The sequence below is a fragment of the Ammospiza nelsoni genome, chromosome 1 (genome assembly GCF_027579445.1).
Source record: "Ammospiza nelsoni isolate bAmmNel1 chromosome 1, bAmmNel1.pri, whole genome shotgun sequence".
Classification (NCBI taxonomy): domain Eukaryota; kingdom Metazoa; phylum Chordata; class Aves; order Passeriformes; family Passerellidae; genus Ammospiza; species Ammospiza nelsoni.
Genome location: NC_080633.1, coordinates 120,169,475 through 120,183,755, shown reverse-complemented (window position 1 = coordinate 120,183,755; position 14,281 = coordinate 120,169,475). Strand labels below are relative to the sequence as shown.

Below are 14,281 nucleotides of genomic sequence, written 5' to 3'. Positions count from 1 at the left end.
GTGCTGATGTCAATAACCTTGGTCTTCATTGACAGAAGACCACCTTCCTGATACATACTTCCAAATCACAATTCAGGCTGCATGGTTACATTAAAAAACTAAAATCAATCAACTTACTGCGAGACAGATTCTCAAGGGCTTTTCCAAGCTTTTTGCTCTCTTGAAGAATATGATTTAGTTCATCAAAATCATGGTTCTCCGGTTTTGTCTTCCAATCCCATTTAGGATGCTCTATTGACCTTGGCACTAAATATACACAGATATATAGATGAAGTTTAGATTTGGTAGTTCAGACTCCTACAGTAGAAAAAAATCTGCACAGTGAGTTTACAAGCCCAAGTATCTTGGGTGGAAATTAGTTAACTATCCCTTTATTTTAATTGTTGGAAATATTTTCTTTGGTCCATGTGAAGTAAAAACATCTGTGAACAAATGCATACCTGAATTACTCTTGCAACAAATTAATTGGTAAACAGGATAATTAGCATTCATAATTGAAAATAATAAAACTAATGTATAAAAAATGTATTTAAAATATTGTACATGGTGGTATCTAATTTACAACAAAAAAGAATTGTGTGGCCTAGGGATCAGTAAGAAAAAATGTTGAAAGAAAAATTAGTAACTTCTGACTTTGCAAGTAATTTATCAAGAAGAAAAAATATTTTAGATGCACCTTTTAAAACAACTTTTTTTCTTTTTCAAAAATCATAAAGTTCATAAAAAAACAGTGAAACAAAGAAAGTCCTTATCATTCATGTTGTACAGCCTCTAATCTTCATTGCACTACTTAAACAAACTCAACCTTTCGGAAACACAGACCTGAGCTTACAATCTGCTGCTCATTATCTATTCCCAAAGCCTTTAATTTTAAAATAACAGTATCTCAACTCTGCTGAGCTAAATTTACCTACAACAAAGAGGAGTGTCTGAGATATGTAGGACATACAATGAACAGAGCTTCTTTGAACAATGTGAACATTTGAACAATTTGTAGAAATGAAAACAAAAACAATGTCATTTCTGGAACTGCAGTTTAACATGTTCTTTTTGCCAGTGTTCAGAATTAAGTGAGCTGCTGTCTTTGCCAAGAAATGCAACAGTTGGGTTGTTTCCAAACACAGCATTACCATGCTGGTGTGAAGATGATGATGCATAGTCCACCTTTCCACCAGAAAGGACCAGTTGCAATTTTACCAATCATCATTTACTAGTTGCTGACCATTCACTTAAAAATAACTTCAAAGAAAAGCCTAAAATATCTTGGCCTGCTTCAAAATTTTTGTTTACTAATTTGACAGCTGTCAACTAATCTATGGTTATAAACATCATTTTCACTACATGCTAAGAAGGCAACTTACAGACTCCTATAGATTGTGCTAAAAAGGTGGTTTCATGATAATTTGGAACTTCAGACTGCATTTTTCATGGTATGGAGAAATCATGCTCAGACATCAAGTCTGGTAGCTATTACAAAATGTGCTAAATAACTTGGTATTGAAATTTGCCTTAATGCTGACTTTCCTCTGTGTGAATACATGATCTGCTCCACTTTGGATCAACTTCAACTTCCCCTTGTGGAGTTAAGTCAATAGTCACCTAAAGAAATGGGACAAAGTTATGCTGAAGTCCTTCCTTCACAAATAAAATGATTTTACCTCCTGTAGGCATAAACCAACTCATCTTCAAAATAGACATCTATGGAGAGTCTGACAACCCACAGTACATCCTGATCTGTAATACCCACTCAGGAACCCGGCTATTAATTAGGGAAGTTAATGTATTAGACTGCAATTACAGACATTCTCAAAGACAGAAGACAAAAGAGACATTTAAAAAGACCTACAGTGATAAGAATAGAAGGAAAGGGACATAAGAACTCTCAATAAGGACAAGAGAAGAGAGGAGCAAGTTGAAGTGTCAGAGTCTTGCTCTGCTCTGTGTCCAAAAAAGGCAAGTATTGTATTTCCTTCTAAGGACAACGTAAATAATGAGCTATAGTGGTTCCCAGTAAATACATACAGACTTTAAGGTATTAGAATACAAATAGTCTCTACTCAGATGAGCAGCTTGTAATTTTTTGTTGATACTTAGAAATTTCAAACACTACTTTATAATTCACTGGTTTAAGAACTTCTAGATCAATTAAAAGTTACATAAATTCTTGTGTAACAAAAGTTGACTCCATTCAAAGACCTTAGCATATACAAATTAAACTTCAGCACTTCTCATCCTTTTTTTTTTGCTTATTTACAGAAAAAAAAAGTTCCAGGTAGTATTTTTTCAAAATTATTACTAACTGTAAATATAAATTTTTTAATAAACTAGAAAAGAAATTCTATAATGAGCTATCTCTTTCTGAGTCCTTTTGCAGGCATCTTACCATCATCCTTCTGCGTGCCAACACTATATTCTACAGCAATCACTCATTAGCAGTATGACAGACTTTCTATGTTTATGCTGAACTTGTCACTCCAAAAAATTCTCACAGTACCCCCAGAATACCAACAGGCAACAATTTAATACAGCGAAACCACATAAAAAATTACCAAACCTCAGAGCTTCCAGGTTGCAGAAAATTTCCACAAGCTAGAATTTTATACCACATGTTTTGAAACAAAAAACATTTTTTCAAAATAAAAAAGAATTTTTGAGAAACCATATGCTTGTGAAGCAAAATTTATCATGGGACATAAGCTGGATAAGGATAAGCATGATAATTTATCATAGGACATAAGCTACTTGATAGCTGTGGAGTTTCCAGGATCAGCAGCTGCCAAGTATATGGACCTACTGACATGAGGAAAAAGAAAGTCTCAAGACTCTGGCTCTTGAAAAGTACGGACACTTGCTCAAGACAGTGACCTGGTTGCTCATTTCAGAGAAACGTCTCACAAACACAGGAAGCTTAGACTGCAGCTCACTAGATGAACAGTGAGAAATCAGTCAAAACCATGGAAATTTGCTTTGCATGCTGGTGGACAATCAGCTGTGTTTTACTGAGCCATTTTGTACTTCAGTGAAAAGGTACCAAAATATATACACTGTCATGAATTATTTCTATGCTTCAATACAATTTGTTTCAACAATGATTTGGCTCATTCTGAGGAATCAAAACAGAGAAGTTAAACAGAATTAGAACTGACTGAAATTTTTATTACTTCTAGAGAAGAAGTAATAACTTACTTCTAGGTAAGTTCTTCCTACTTACCTAGTCTCTGAAATAATGAATGGATATTAAAGCAACATCTATTTAGTAGAACAGTGTGGCACATGTTTATTCTTTCAAGTTCATTTCCTTCTTGCTTACAGATTTTTTCAAAACATAAACCCTTCTCAGTTGTAGGATCAACAAGCACTGGTAATTTTTAAATGAATGCCTTTGTTGGAAGCATTCAGAACTGTACAAACACCATATAACCCTTAGGAATCTTCTCAAATACGTGATCCTCCTCTGTATGCACAAAGTCCATCACTAATCGTTTACACGCATGTGTCACTACACACTTAGCAAAACCCTTTCATTACACTCTGACCTTCCTCCTTCTTCATTACACTCACTCATTCCACAAAATCAATCAGTAATTTCAAATCTCTTACCACATTACACACTTCAACCTCATCTTTGTTATTTGAGAGACTTATATATTATATAGCACTTCCTCTTGAAATCATTTGCCTATAATTCAGAAGATTTATTACATCTACACTGTAGGATTTGTAAGATGTAAAGTTTCCCTTTAGGGAGCTGAAATTTCACCATCTCATCTTAGGAGACTGGACAGACACACTTACCAGTGTTTCTGATTTTCTGGTGGTGTGTCCTCACCGTAAATGCACATTAGATTCATTTACAATTGTGTTATGAATTCTGCCACAAACCAGCACACCTTTATTTTCTACTGGATGATGGTACAAGATCAATACTGGTTTTATCTAACCATACAAGTCTTTTCAATGCATGGTCTGCAGACAGAATCAGAGCAATTGCTCATTAAACCCAACATTTCATTAAACCACTGTATGGCCATCTTACATCTCAAAGTACAAAAATATGTAACATATAATGTAAAATTACTGTATATCATATAATAATATATATCATATAATGTAAAATTACGCATGTATTTAAATCTTGCATTGAGGTTGGAGTTCTTTGATAATAAATCCAAACTTGGTTTACATAGTATCTGGATATTAAAAGGCTAAAAGGATGATGGTTACAGTTCTAGACTGACTGAGAGCAACTAGAAGCATGCAACACTGTACTTGCATACGGGATGTGGTGAGAATGCTGAACTGAAGCAGCATGAAAGGATGATCTGTAATCTGATATAATATGGAGGTAGTGAAGAGATCAACCTACTTTGCCTAAAAGTAGCTTGCTAGGAAACAAAAAGTCTTTTTTACAAACTAGTTTGAAACTTCCAAATGTGTTTTTCTTCAGATACAGAACGTGATCATTTAAACATTTCATTTATATATTGACAAACACCCCTAGCTCCAAGCTTCTTCCTTGCCAGACAACAGCAGCAGCTTCTGGTTAATTCTGGTTTTGCACACATCAAACAAGTGGTCAGATAGCTTAGATATTAACAACTGTTTGTGTGTTTCAGGTGCACTTGAGATCATAACAGGCAGGAGGGAGTGGAGGTATCTTTCCAGTAAAAAAGTTGAAAGCATAGGGAAGAGACATTTGTGCAGCAATAATATGCACACTGCAATCGACATCACTCTGCTGAAGGAAAAAAAATATTTTCCAATTAAATAAATCAAATATCCTCATGTTCCCAAACATTCCTATGAAAGGACAGCTCTGAATAAATGCACAAGTTTGTGATCATTTCAACCAGACAGTCACAAGACAAAAACCCTGAAACAGAACATAATAGAATTGATGGACTCTATTAAATTTTGGGTCTGTTTTGGCACTCTGGGGGTGTGCTTTTTAGATTATTGGGTGTGGGGATTTGTTCTTTTTTTTTAAAAACAAATCTGAGAGTAAATCTTTAGTTCTCCACAGGTCCAAAACTTTCTGTTTCTCGGATGAGTCCTTACTACCTCTTTGGAGATGCTTTGTGAAAAAAAGTACAAGAGGTAGAAGCTGAAGACACAAAACAAATGGAATATGGTGTGCACGTTAGGCCAGAATTCCTTCTAAACACACTTGTTTGCTGACCTGTGTAGTTGAAGGGGTACATGGTACCTGCTGATATTGGCATAAACCAGAAAGAAAGGTCAAAAGCATATTTAGAATAATAATCTATATATATACATTAATGTAAGAATATTGATCCATTTGGCAGAAAATAAGAAAAGCAAGATATGGCAAAAAGGCACATGTCTGAAACCAATCTCTGCAATAGCAACTAAAAGAAAAAGTAGTTCAAATCTACAAACTATTTTCAAAAAGTTGCAGACACAACTAATTGCAGGTGTAAGTAATGAAAACAATAGGATTAATTAAGCTTTAAAAAATCAGTGTTATGGAAAAAACTGAAATGCATAAACAGCAAAGCATGGAAGGAGAGGATAATCAGACTGGAAAGTATCTCTGGAAGCCTTCTAGCCCAACCTGGTGCCTTAGACTGGTCCATTGAGGGCAGGTTTATCAGAATATTCAGTTCAGTTTTAAACAGACCCCATGATGGTGATTACAAAGCCTCTCTGGACAACCTGTTCCTGTATTTGACTATCCATGCATTATAATTTTTGTTTCCTCTTGTCCTTTCACTAAACACTCTTGAGAAGACAAATCTGACTATGCCTTCTCATCCACCCTCCAGCATACTAGCTGATGGTAACAATGACATCTCCCCTGAGCTTTCATTTCTTCAGTATGACCAAACCAATCTCTTTCAGGTCCATCACATGCTCCAATCCTGTCATCATCTTGTTGAAGCTCCACAGGACTTGCTCCAGTACATCACTGTTTCTCGCAATGGACTCCAGATGCCACCTCAAAAACAAACACTGCTGGCTCTACTCTTGCTACTGCAGCCTGGCACGCAGGTCACCTTCAGCACTGCATGAGCACACAGCAACAGCTGGTTTGTATTCCGAGTCCTTGTCCATCAGCATCCCACATCTTTTTCTGCAAAACTACTTTGTAGGCACACACATACCAGTTTACACTATTGCTCAGGCTGATACTATCCAAGATGTAGGACTTTGAATTTGCCTGTGTCGAACTTCAAGAAGTTCCGCTCAGCCCATTCCTTGGTCCTATCCCTCTGAATAGCCCTCGTACTACCCAGAATACCAACCACTTCCCACAACTTGGTCTAACCACAAACCTAAGAGAAATTCCCATCATCCAAGGCATTAGGAAATTCTTTTAAATGCCATCAATCTCAGTACCAGTCCCTTGAGCATGCCATTAAAGACAGACTGTCCAATTGGACTTTGGAGGAAGGAAGGAACACAATATGATGACAGGAACAGCTCACAATACCTTCTGGCTAGTCACAATCCCTTGAATCCACCAGCTTTCCATGCATCATCTTATCCACTTATTGAGTCCGTATCTTATCAACTGAGTTATAAGGATACTGGAAGCTGACAAGGGTTTTGCTAAAGTCATGGTATGAAATATTCATCACTCTTTCTTTGGTTACAGGGCCAGTTATTTCACCAAAGAGGGTAACTGTGTTGATCTGATCAGACATATATGGTCTCATAAATCCATGCTTGATGTTCCAAATCACATTTTCTTCCTTGTGACTAGGAACACCTTTCAGGAAAGTTTGCTCAATAATCCTTGCAGAGGGTGAGGTTTGCCCTTCCACAAAATCAATGAGATATTTCCATTTTCCTAATAATCAGGAACATCCACAATAACTATGACCTTTCAAAGATGACAGAATGGCCTTGGAATGATATTAGTCTCCTCTTTCAGCATGCTTAGAATCAATCCCATGTAGTGCCAAGTATTTATGAATGTCAGTTGCATTAAGCACACCCTAATTCTACCTCCTTTGTAGGCAAAGCTGCACTCCCACACACTGTTTCTAGACTTGGGTAGCTTGAGAGTAAGTCTTACCAACTGAAGAGTATTAGTAAGTTTCCTTCAGTCCACAAAGACAGATCCTTGACCCCAGTTTTATGCTTTATGGATGTACAAAATATTTCTTTGCATGACATGAGACCTGATAGTTTAGAATGCCCAGCCTCCTCTTTGTCCCTCTAACGGGATAACCTAAGGACTAACAAGCACAAAGCTTGCAGTAGGCACATGTTTGAGGGGAGTGACACCATGTCACCCCCTTATCTGGGATAAAGGCAGAGAACTCGAGATCTTTAGGAGATGGCATGAAAGTTACTTGCTGCATACCAGAGAGTCTGAAAAGCAAGCACAGGGCAGAAGGAAGGAACGTAGTATGATGACAGGAACAGCTCACAATACCTTTTGGCCAGTATCTAACAGTGGATCTCCACAAATTGCTGTTTTCTAACAAATCTGTTAGATAAGACAGACTGAGTGACTATAAATATTTATTGGAATGTCTCTTATTTATTCTTGAAAATAAGTTAAAATACACATGCTTCTTTTGAACAGACTTAAAAATCCATGTGCCCATTGAGAGGCACAATGGAATTGATGATCAGATCTGAGTGTTTTTGAAGCAGGCAATGGGCTTCATGAAGAAGAAAAACAGACAAATGCTGAATTTCCTGACAAAATCCTGTACAATGGGACACAGCTACCTGTAACAGCTCTTTTTACTTGTTGCAGGTATTTATTCTCAGTAAAAAATGTTTCATAATCATACAAGATTATTAATCACTCAAAAGCACAGTATTTCTATTGTATAAATTTATCATTATTTACTTTACCCATTGCTGTGTAGTGTTTTGACTTAGTGAGGTCACTGGGCAATTTTCCTGGACTCCTAAGTCTAGACTTTCCCATATTGCTTTTAGAGGAAAGACAGAAAATTTTTCTATTGCACCATACTATATCTATGTTCTCATCTGGTACAGCCAGTCACACTCAGCACTATAAAGATTTGGCTATTATAAAAACATCAAAAAGCTACAAGAGTCAACAGAAGAAAATCTAATTTTTCAATTTATTTTGGAGAAAAAAATCTTATATAAACAATTCCCTGGTTGTGTAACTATATTTATATAGGTATGCATATTGCAAAAATATATATATTTGTGAAGAAACCGCAACATTAAGAATCAAGTTAGAATTTAGATTTCTTCAATAGCCAGTACACAGGAAGCATATTTCATTAAGACCTGTTGTCTTCATTTTCACTAGTTTTTTACAGGTAGTTGACAATATTTTCTTCAGCTGCTCTATTTTTACCTTTTCTTTCAGTGTACATTTAGATTCCTTCAGCAACTGTCAGAACAGTACACCTGTTCTGCTGACACTACTACACTACTCCCATACCTTGAACAGTATCTGTTCATAACTCACAGTTTTGAATTCCCTGACACACAGAAAAAAAATCTATTAGGACCAATATCAACAGAACAGATTTTACACATGCAAAATGGCAATGCAAACTAAAACATCAAATCATAATCAGTATCCAAACATAAAATATCACATGACACCCAGATGTTAGTCTGGTTTTCAATCAAGCTATTCAGAGTTCTTTTATATATACAGATGAAAACACAGGGCATTATGAAATATTTATAATTCAAGTGAGATTAAGTCAAGAATCAAACTCTTCCTCTTCTAACATATATATATAGGCATTTCACCTGCTTACAGTTTGCTTTCCATTTTAAACCTTATTCAAATGAAAAAGATCGTATAGGTTGAAAAGTATGCACAAATTATTAATGTAGTGAAGCTTTCTTACATGACTTGGACTCCGGTGATGGTGGAGAAATGTTGGACACAGCAAGGTCGCTCTTTGACTTTTTAGGCTTTTTTGCATTTACCTGCTTATCATAATTTCTAAAATCTCTTCTTGTTCCTTTATTTTCTGTTAAAAGAATCAAATTAGATAATCATAACATTTGTAGGGTAATTTTTCAAAGACTTAACAAACAATTAACAAAAAATTCCCCAAGGTATATCAAGCCAAATTAAAGACAGGTCTTTTCTCCTCCTATTTCGGATTGTTTTTATATTTATTATATTTATTCCACTTTTAAAATATCAAAACTTAGAAATTAGTATATTTTTCATTAAAAAGGTTTATTTTTTGTTATGAAAAATACTTAATGTCAATTTTATGTACATGTTTTACTGCCTATGTTAAAACTGTGTATTTGATATAAATGGTTGATTTGTCAGTAAATTAACACTTTGGCTAACGGGAACTATTTAAACTCTATAGTCTGAAACAGATCATTATCCAATTTTTAAACACAAACTAATATTGTAATAGTAGCTTGTACCGGAATACAAAAACCAAGACTTCTACTTTACAATCAGAGCGGATACTACTTCAGAATATTATTTTAATGCTTCTGAAGATTTTACAATCATAAATTATTCACACTGGAGTTTATAAAGTAGCATAGCAGCTCCTCATTAAGGGTGGGGATGATAGGTATATAAAAACATGTATTATTAAAGAAAATATCTCAATAGTGTTTAATCTCAAGTACAAATACACCATGGGAGGGAAAAAGAAAACAAAGAAAGAGGACAGCAAGGGAACCTCTCTCACTGAGACTGGGATGTTTCCATTCTGTAACTCTGATGCATATTCACATGATACATACCTAGGCTGTGCTGACAGACAGCAATGTATATTAAATTCAGTATCTGCTAGATAAACAGGATTTATTCTGCATGCTCAAAACCATAAAGCAGTACCTGTTCAGTAGGTACATGTGCATCCAGGAAATCATGGACACAAGTGTGGGGAGGTTATACTGGAGACCAGCCCTTTCCAGCACACAGAACATACCTGATGTTTCACTCTCTGCCCAGAGCGCAGCAGAGCCAGACAATGTTCTCTGAAGCTGACCACGGTTTCCCTGCTTGGACTGAAGATGATCAATTAGAAATGGGATTGGCTGGTCAGGTGTCTCCGTTATCAGCTTGGTCATCAACTCCTTTAGGAAATTAAGCCAAAACAAAAAATCAGTGAGATATTGCACCCAAACTAATCTTGTATTTGCCAAAAGAAAATAAGCATTTATAAAGGAAAGGTTTGTTTTCAAATTTGAAGACAACAGTTGGAACACCCACCTCCTCAAACTACTGCTATTTTGGTCCTATGAAGTGCTCATATCTGAAGTGTTCTCAGCCTATGCAGTCTCTTATCCACTGGAACACAGGTTAAAAGAGCCAATCCCTGCTACCTGTTCAAATTTATCCCAAACAGCAATGCTGTCCATTTAACCACTCAGAACCAGGACCTCTTCAGAGCTGCAAGTAGTTCTTCTCTGACCAATACGTCTAAGCTGCTTCTCATTAGAAATTGGAGATTCAGGAAAGTTTGTGAATTTTCATCTCATCCAAATACAGAACAACTGTCTGGTTCAAATATGCATTCATATCTGGGAACTCCAAGGTCTGATCAAACAAATAGATGATTTTTAAAGCAAATCCTCAAAAACAATATAATATAGAAATAAAGAAATATTTTATTACATTTTTGCAGATATGGATATAAAGCCAACGTCAACAGGAAAGCATCTTCTATGCCATGCATTGGTGCTATCCAACTGCTGCTCTGCACCTTGGCTGTGCAGGGCTGCAGAAAAAGAAACACTCTCCATTATTGCTGCTGGGGTTCTTTCTGGCTTCCTAGGCATAAAACACATTAGGAATCCAGAAAGAAGCTGTGGCTGTGCTGTACGCATGTGCTCTGAGAGGAAATGAACGACTCAGGGCAGGTGATGTGACCCTGAAACCCATTTAGTTCTACAGGAGATCTGTGGCCGCTGCTGCAAAATGGAAAAGCTCCACAGAAGTACAAAATTACAGGAATGTACAACAAAATGAGAACAAAATAAAAATAAACAACCCAAAACAACTAAGTTATTCAGAGCACGTATTCCCTCTTCACCTATTCCCAAGTATAAACCTTAACACAACTTACATGCGCTTAATTCTAGCACTACTTCATCTTTTCCACACACTTTAATGTAATAAATTTTTTTTCAAATGTCAGTAGTTACTTAGCATTACCATCAATTAAGTGTGTTGGGAAAAGGTACTTCAGAGGAAGTACACCAAATAGCAGCAAACATGAATGACTGCACACAGGATTACTAAGGCATAGCAAGTTCTCTTTGTCCACAAAAAGGAGAAAATATGCCCCATCTGCCCACATTTCTTGTTAAGACACAATCTTCTGTGATGCCATTTTTGATACTTATCCTCGGTGAAATGAAAAACCCTGGCTGTCTCTGGTTTTGAACTGGAACTAAACAGGAAGAAATTAAGCTACTTACTAATCTTAGAATTGTTGGAGCTATGGAGTGTAACTTCATCTGGACTGCCTCTTACCAAGGTAGGAGAAACTCTCCGATATACATCATACAAGAAAAATTCTGGAATTGCAGTAATTCATATTTTAGTTGCTTGGCAACACTAACAGCAAACCTTTATTCTTTCCCCTGCCAAAATGCAGAATTAGTGACAATGGGAAGATGTAATCTAGTGCTTGTAATGGACCACAATAGCTGTAGTAATTCCACTGGAGAGGATTCTATTACCAAAGGAAAAGTGCCAATCTGTTACAGCTGACTTGTAATTTTAATAATTTCTCAGAATCATGGTTTGAAAATTATTTTTGTCTTAGATTAATTGCAATATTAACATAGTACTGAAAAAGGTAATACAGAAAAATGAAAAATTTTAGAATGCTTACATACCAATATACAACAAATGCTATTAGATTGCTGCCATAACTGATCTGCTTGTAGCAGGAAGAAATGGTCTTTAAGTAACAGAAATGCATCTAATAAAATAAAACTGAATACAGGATTCCTTATCTCTACGAGATGTAGCAAAAAACCCAAGGTGATGTGAAACTAGATTCTATTAAAAAGGACCACTTTTTGTACCTATTGTTATATTGATAATAAGACCCAAGTCATATAGAGATCTGTGCTGTCCAAGAGAATAATCAGTCCTATTCTGAGACAGCAGTTAGAAAATTATAAAGAAAAGACCTACTTATTTGTGTAATAAGCCTCAAACTGATTTGCCTCAAGCACTCTCAGAAATGTCATTAAAAGTAAATGCAACTTAAAATGAACACAAAGGCAACTCAGGTTATAAAATCTGCCATTTAAGGAAGACAAAACTCTTTACTACAAGTATTCCACTGCAAAAGGGGAGAAAAGAAACTGTTAGGAATCTACTTCTTAAGCTGCTTCAAGAAAGGTTTGGAAGTGGTCTCCAATTTACCACTTTACATGGAGTTCCTGGAAAGTTCCTGAACTCTGGACAAAGTGCAAGGAACACCTCCACTCCAAGAACAATAGCTTCAGACATATACTCTGTGGAAATTCACATTCACATGCTCAAGGTGTTATCTCTCTTCCGTATCCTTCTGCCTCACACACTGCCAGACATCCCAGAAATAGGATCACAGCTCCATGACCCTCACTGCCTCTGCCCTTCTACCAGTTTCTGCCAAGGGAGACAATTACCAGTTTCATCCAGTTTTTATCAGTTTCATCAAGGGACACAACTCCATCTGCTCACCTCTCAACCTGTCCTCTTCAAGCTCACATTTCCTTTGAGATTTTTTTCATCCCCAGCAAATTGGCAATTACATGGAAATATGCTCACTGCCTGCATTCAGTTGCTTGGCTATGCCATGAGGTGGGAGGTTGGAGGGGCAACAAAAACAAGAATAAAGCCAAACCCAAGCAACCCAACAAGAAAAAAGTGCAAAGCTTCACCAACATTAACTGTACATAGTGCTCACATAATTTTTAAGTAAAAACACATACTTCTGTGGAGGTGAAAAGATATTACATATTAGGAATGTCAACTAAAGCACCATTCTAGTTAAGTTAGCAAAGCTAACTTAAACTTCTGATTAAATGATCAAAAGCTTATTTAATGACCTCATCTGTTGCTCGGGTGACATCTTAATAGACAGTAGGAATAACATACTACATGGTACTCTAAATATACTTTCACATGTTTGAAATGTCTCTAAAAAAGGAATGTATTAAATAAGAAAAAACTAAGGCATCCAAGGTACAAAAATAATATTCCTTTTTGGTTAACAACAGTCTGATCTGACTCACAATGTGCTAAGTAGGCAAGGTTTCACAAGAAAAAGAAAAGGGAAAAGACCAACTAGTCTCACTGAAGACGCCTCTGCATTAAAAGCAGAACAAAAATGGCACAAGATCACTGAAACTGAGATTCATTTTTTCATTAACAAATCATCAGGTAAGTTTCAACTCTTCATAAAAACAAAAATGCAAGACATCTAAAGATAAGTCTCTTAAAAATATTAATAATACTTTTCACATTTTAGCTCAAATTTCTAAGTTTTCTACAATTCAAATAAGGCAAGTCTATTGTTCTATGCACAATGTGCCTTATAACAACAAATAAAAAGCCATGGCAGTTTGGGTCTCCACACTGCCAAATGAACTGCTTGCTACTCATAATCTCTCCCTTCCTATCTCCTTTCTACTACCATGTCTTCCTTTCACTCCACGTCCCTTTCTCTTTTCTATCAGTGGACTCCACACAGTCTCTTCCTCCCAGCTGTGTAACAAGTGAAGAAGAAGCTGTTCAGAAGTCAGTAATTATGTATTCCCTCTGCACCCTTGAGACGCACTGGAGCACAGAAAAGGGGCCAAAGGAAACTTCCATGGTTACTACGGACTAGAGCACTCAGATTAACACATCAGTTACTGCTGCTTCCCAATTATACTGCCCCAAATTAGGCTCTGCCTTGTCTAAGGGCAGAATGAGAAAGAACAGGATAGTGATATAAGCTCTTTCAGTGAACCGCTTCATGGATTTTACCTAGCACTGTGCAAATCAGTTCTTCTTTCTTCATAGTTTGTAAAGCTATCTTCATATGCTCCTACATTAACTAGTTTTATTGAACTATGTTACTAAAACTGTTTAAAAAACAACAACTTGTTTAAGTTTATTTGTGGATATTTCCAAGAGAGATTCATGCACGTGCATGATGAGGCTGCAAAAGATCTTGAAAAAAACACCGGGTCTGAAGTAGTGGTTTAATATATTAATTATTTATAAAGAATATACAGAATTTATAAGCAATATTTTATAAAGAATTCTTTATATCTTTCACTATTTTCCTGTCCTGAGGTACTCTATTACTTATTCAATGAAGGCTCAAATTTT

The 14,281-nt window shown here is 36.1% G+C and overlaps 1 protein-coding gene across 1 annotated transcript in view; it reads right to left on the bottom strand.

Moving 5' to 3' along the window:
- The window catches only part of C1H8orf34 (chromosome 1 C8orf34 homolog), a 149,345-nt gene that overhangs the window by 115,816 nt on the left and 19,248 nt on the right, over positions 1-14,281 (bottom strand). Inside the window, exons 2-4 of the mRNA XM_059476374.1 lie at positions 9,888-10,035; positions 8,826-8,951; positions 118-246 (exon numbers count right to left, since the gene is read on the bottom strand). Coding sequence (XP_059332357.1) covers positions 118-246; positions 8,826-8,951; positions 9,888-10,035 — 403 coding nt within the window. The remainder of the gene's footprint in view (positions 1-117; positions 247-8,825; positions 8,952-9,887; positions 10,036-14,281) is intronic.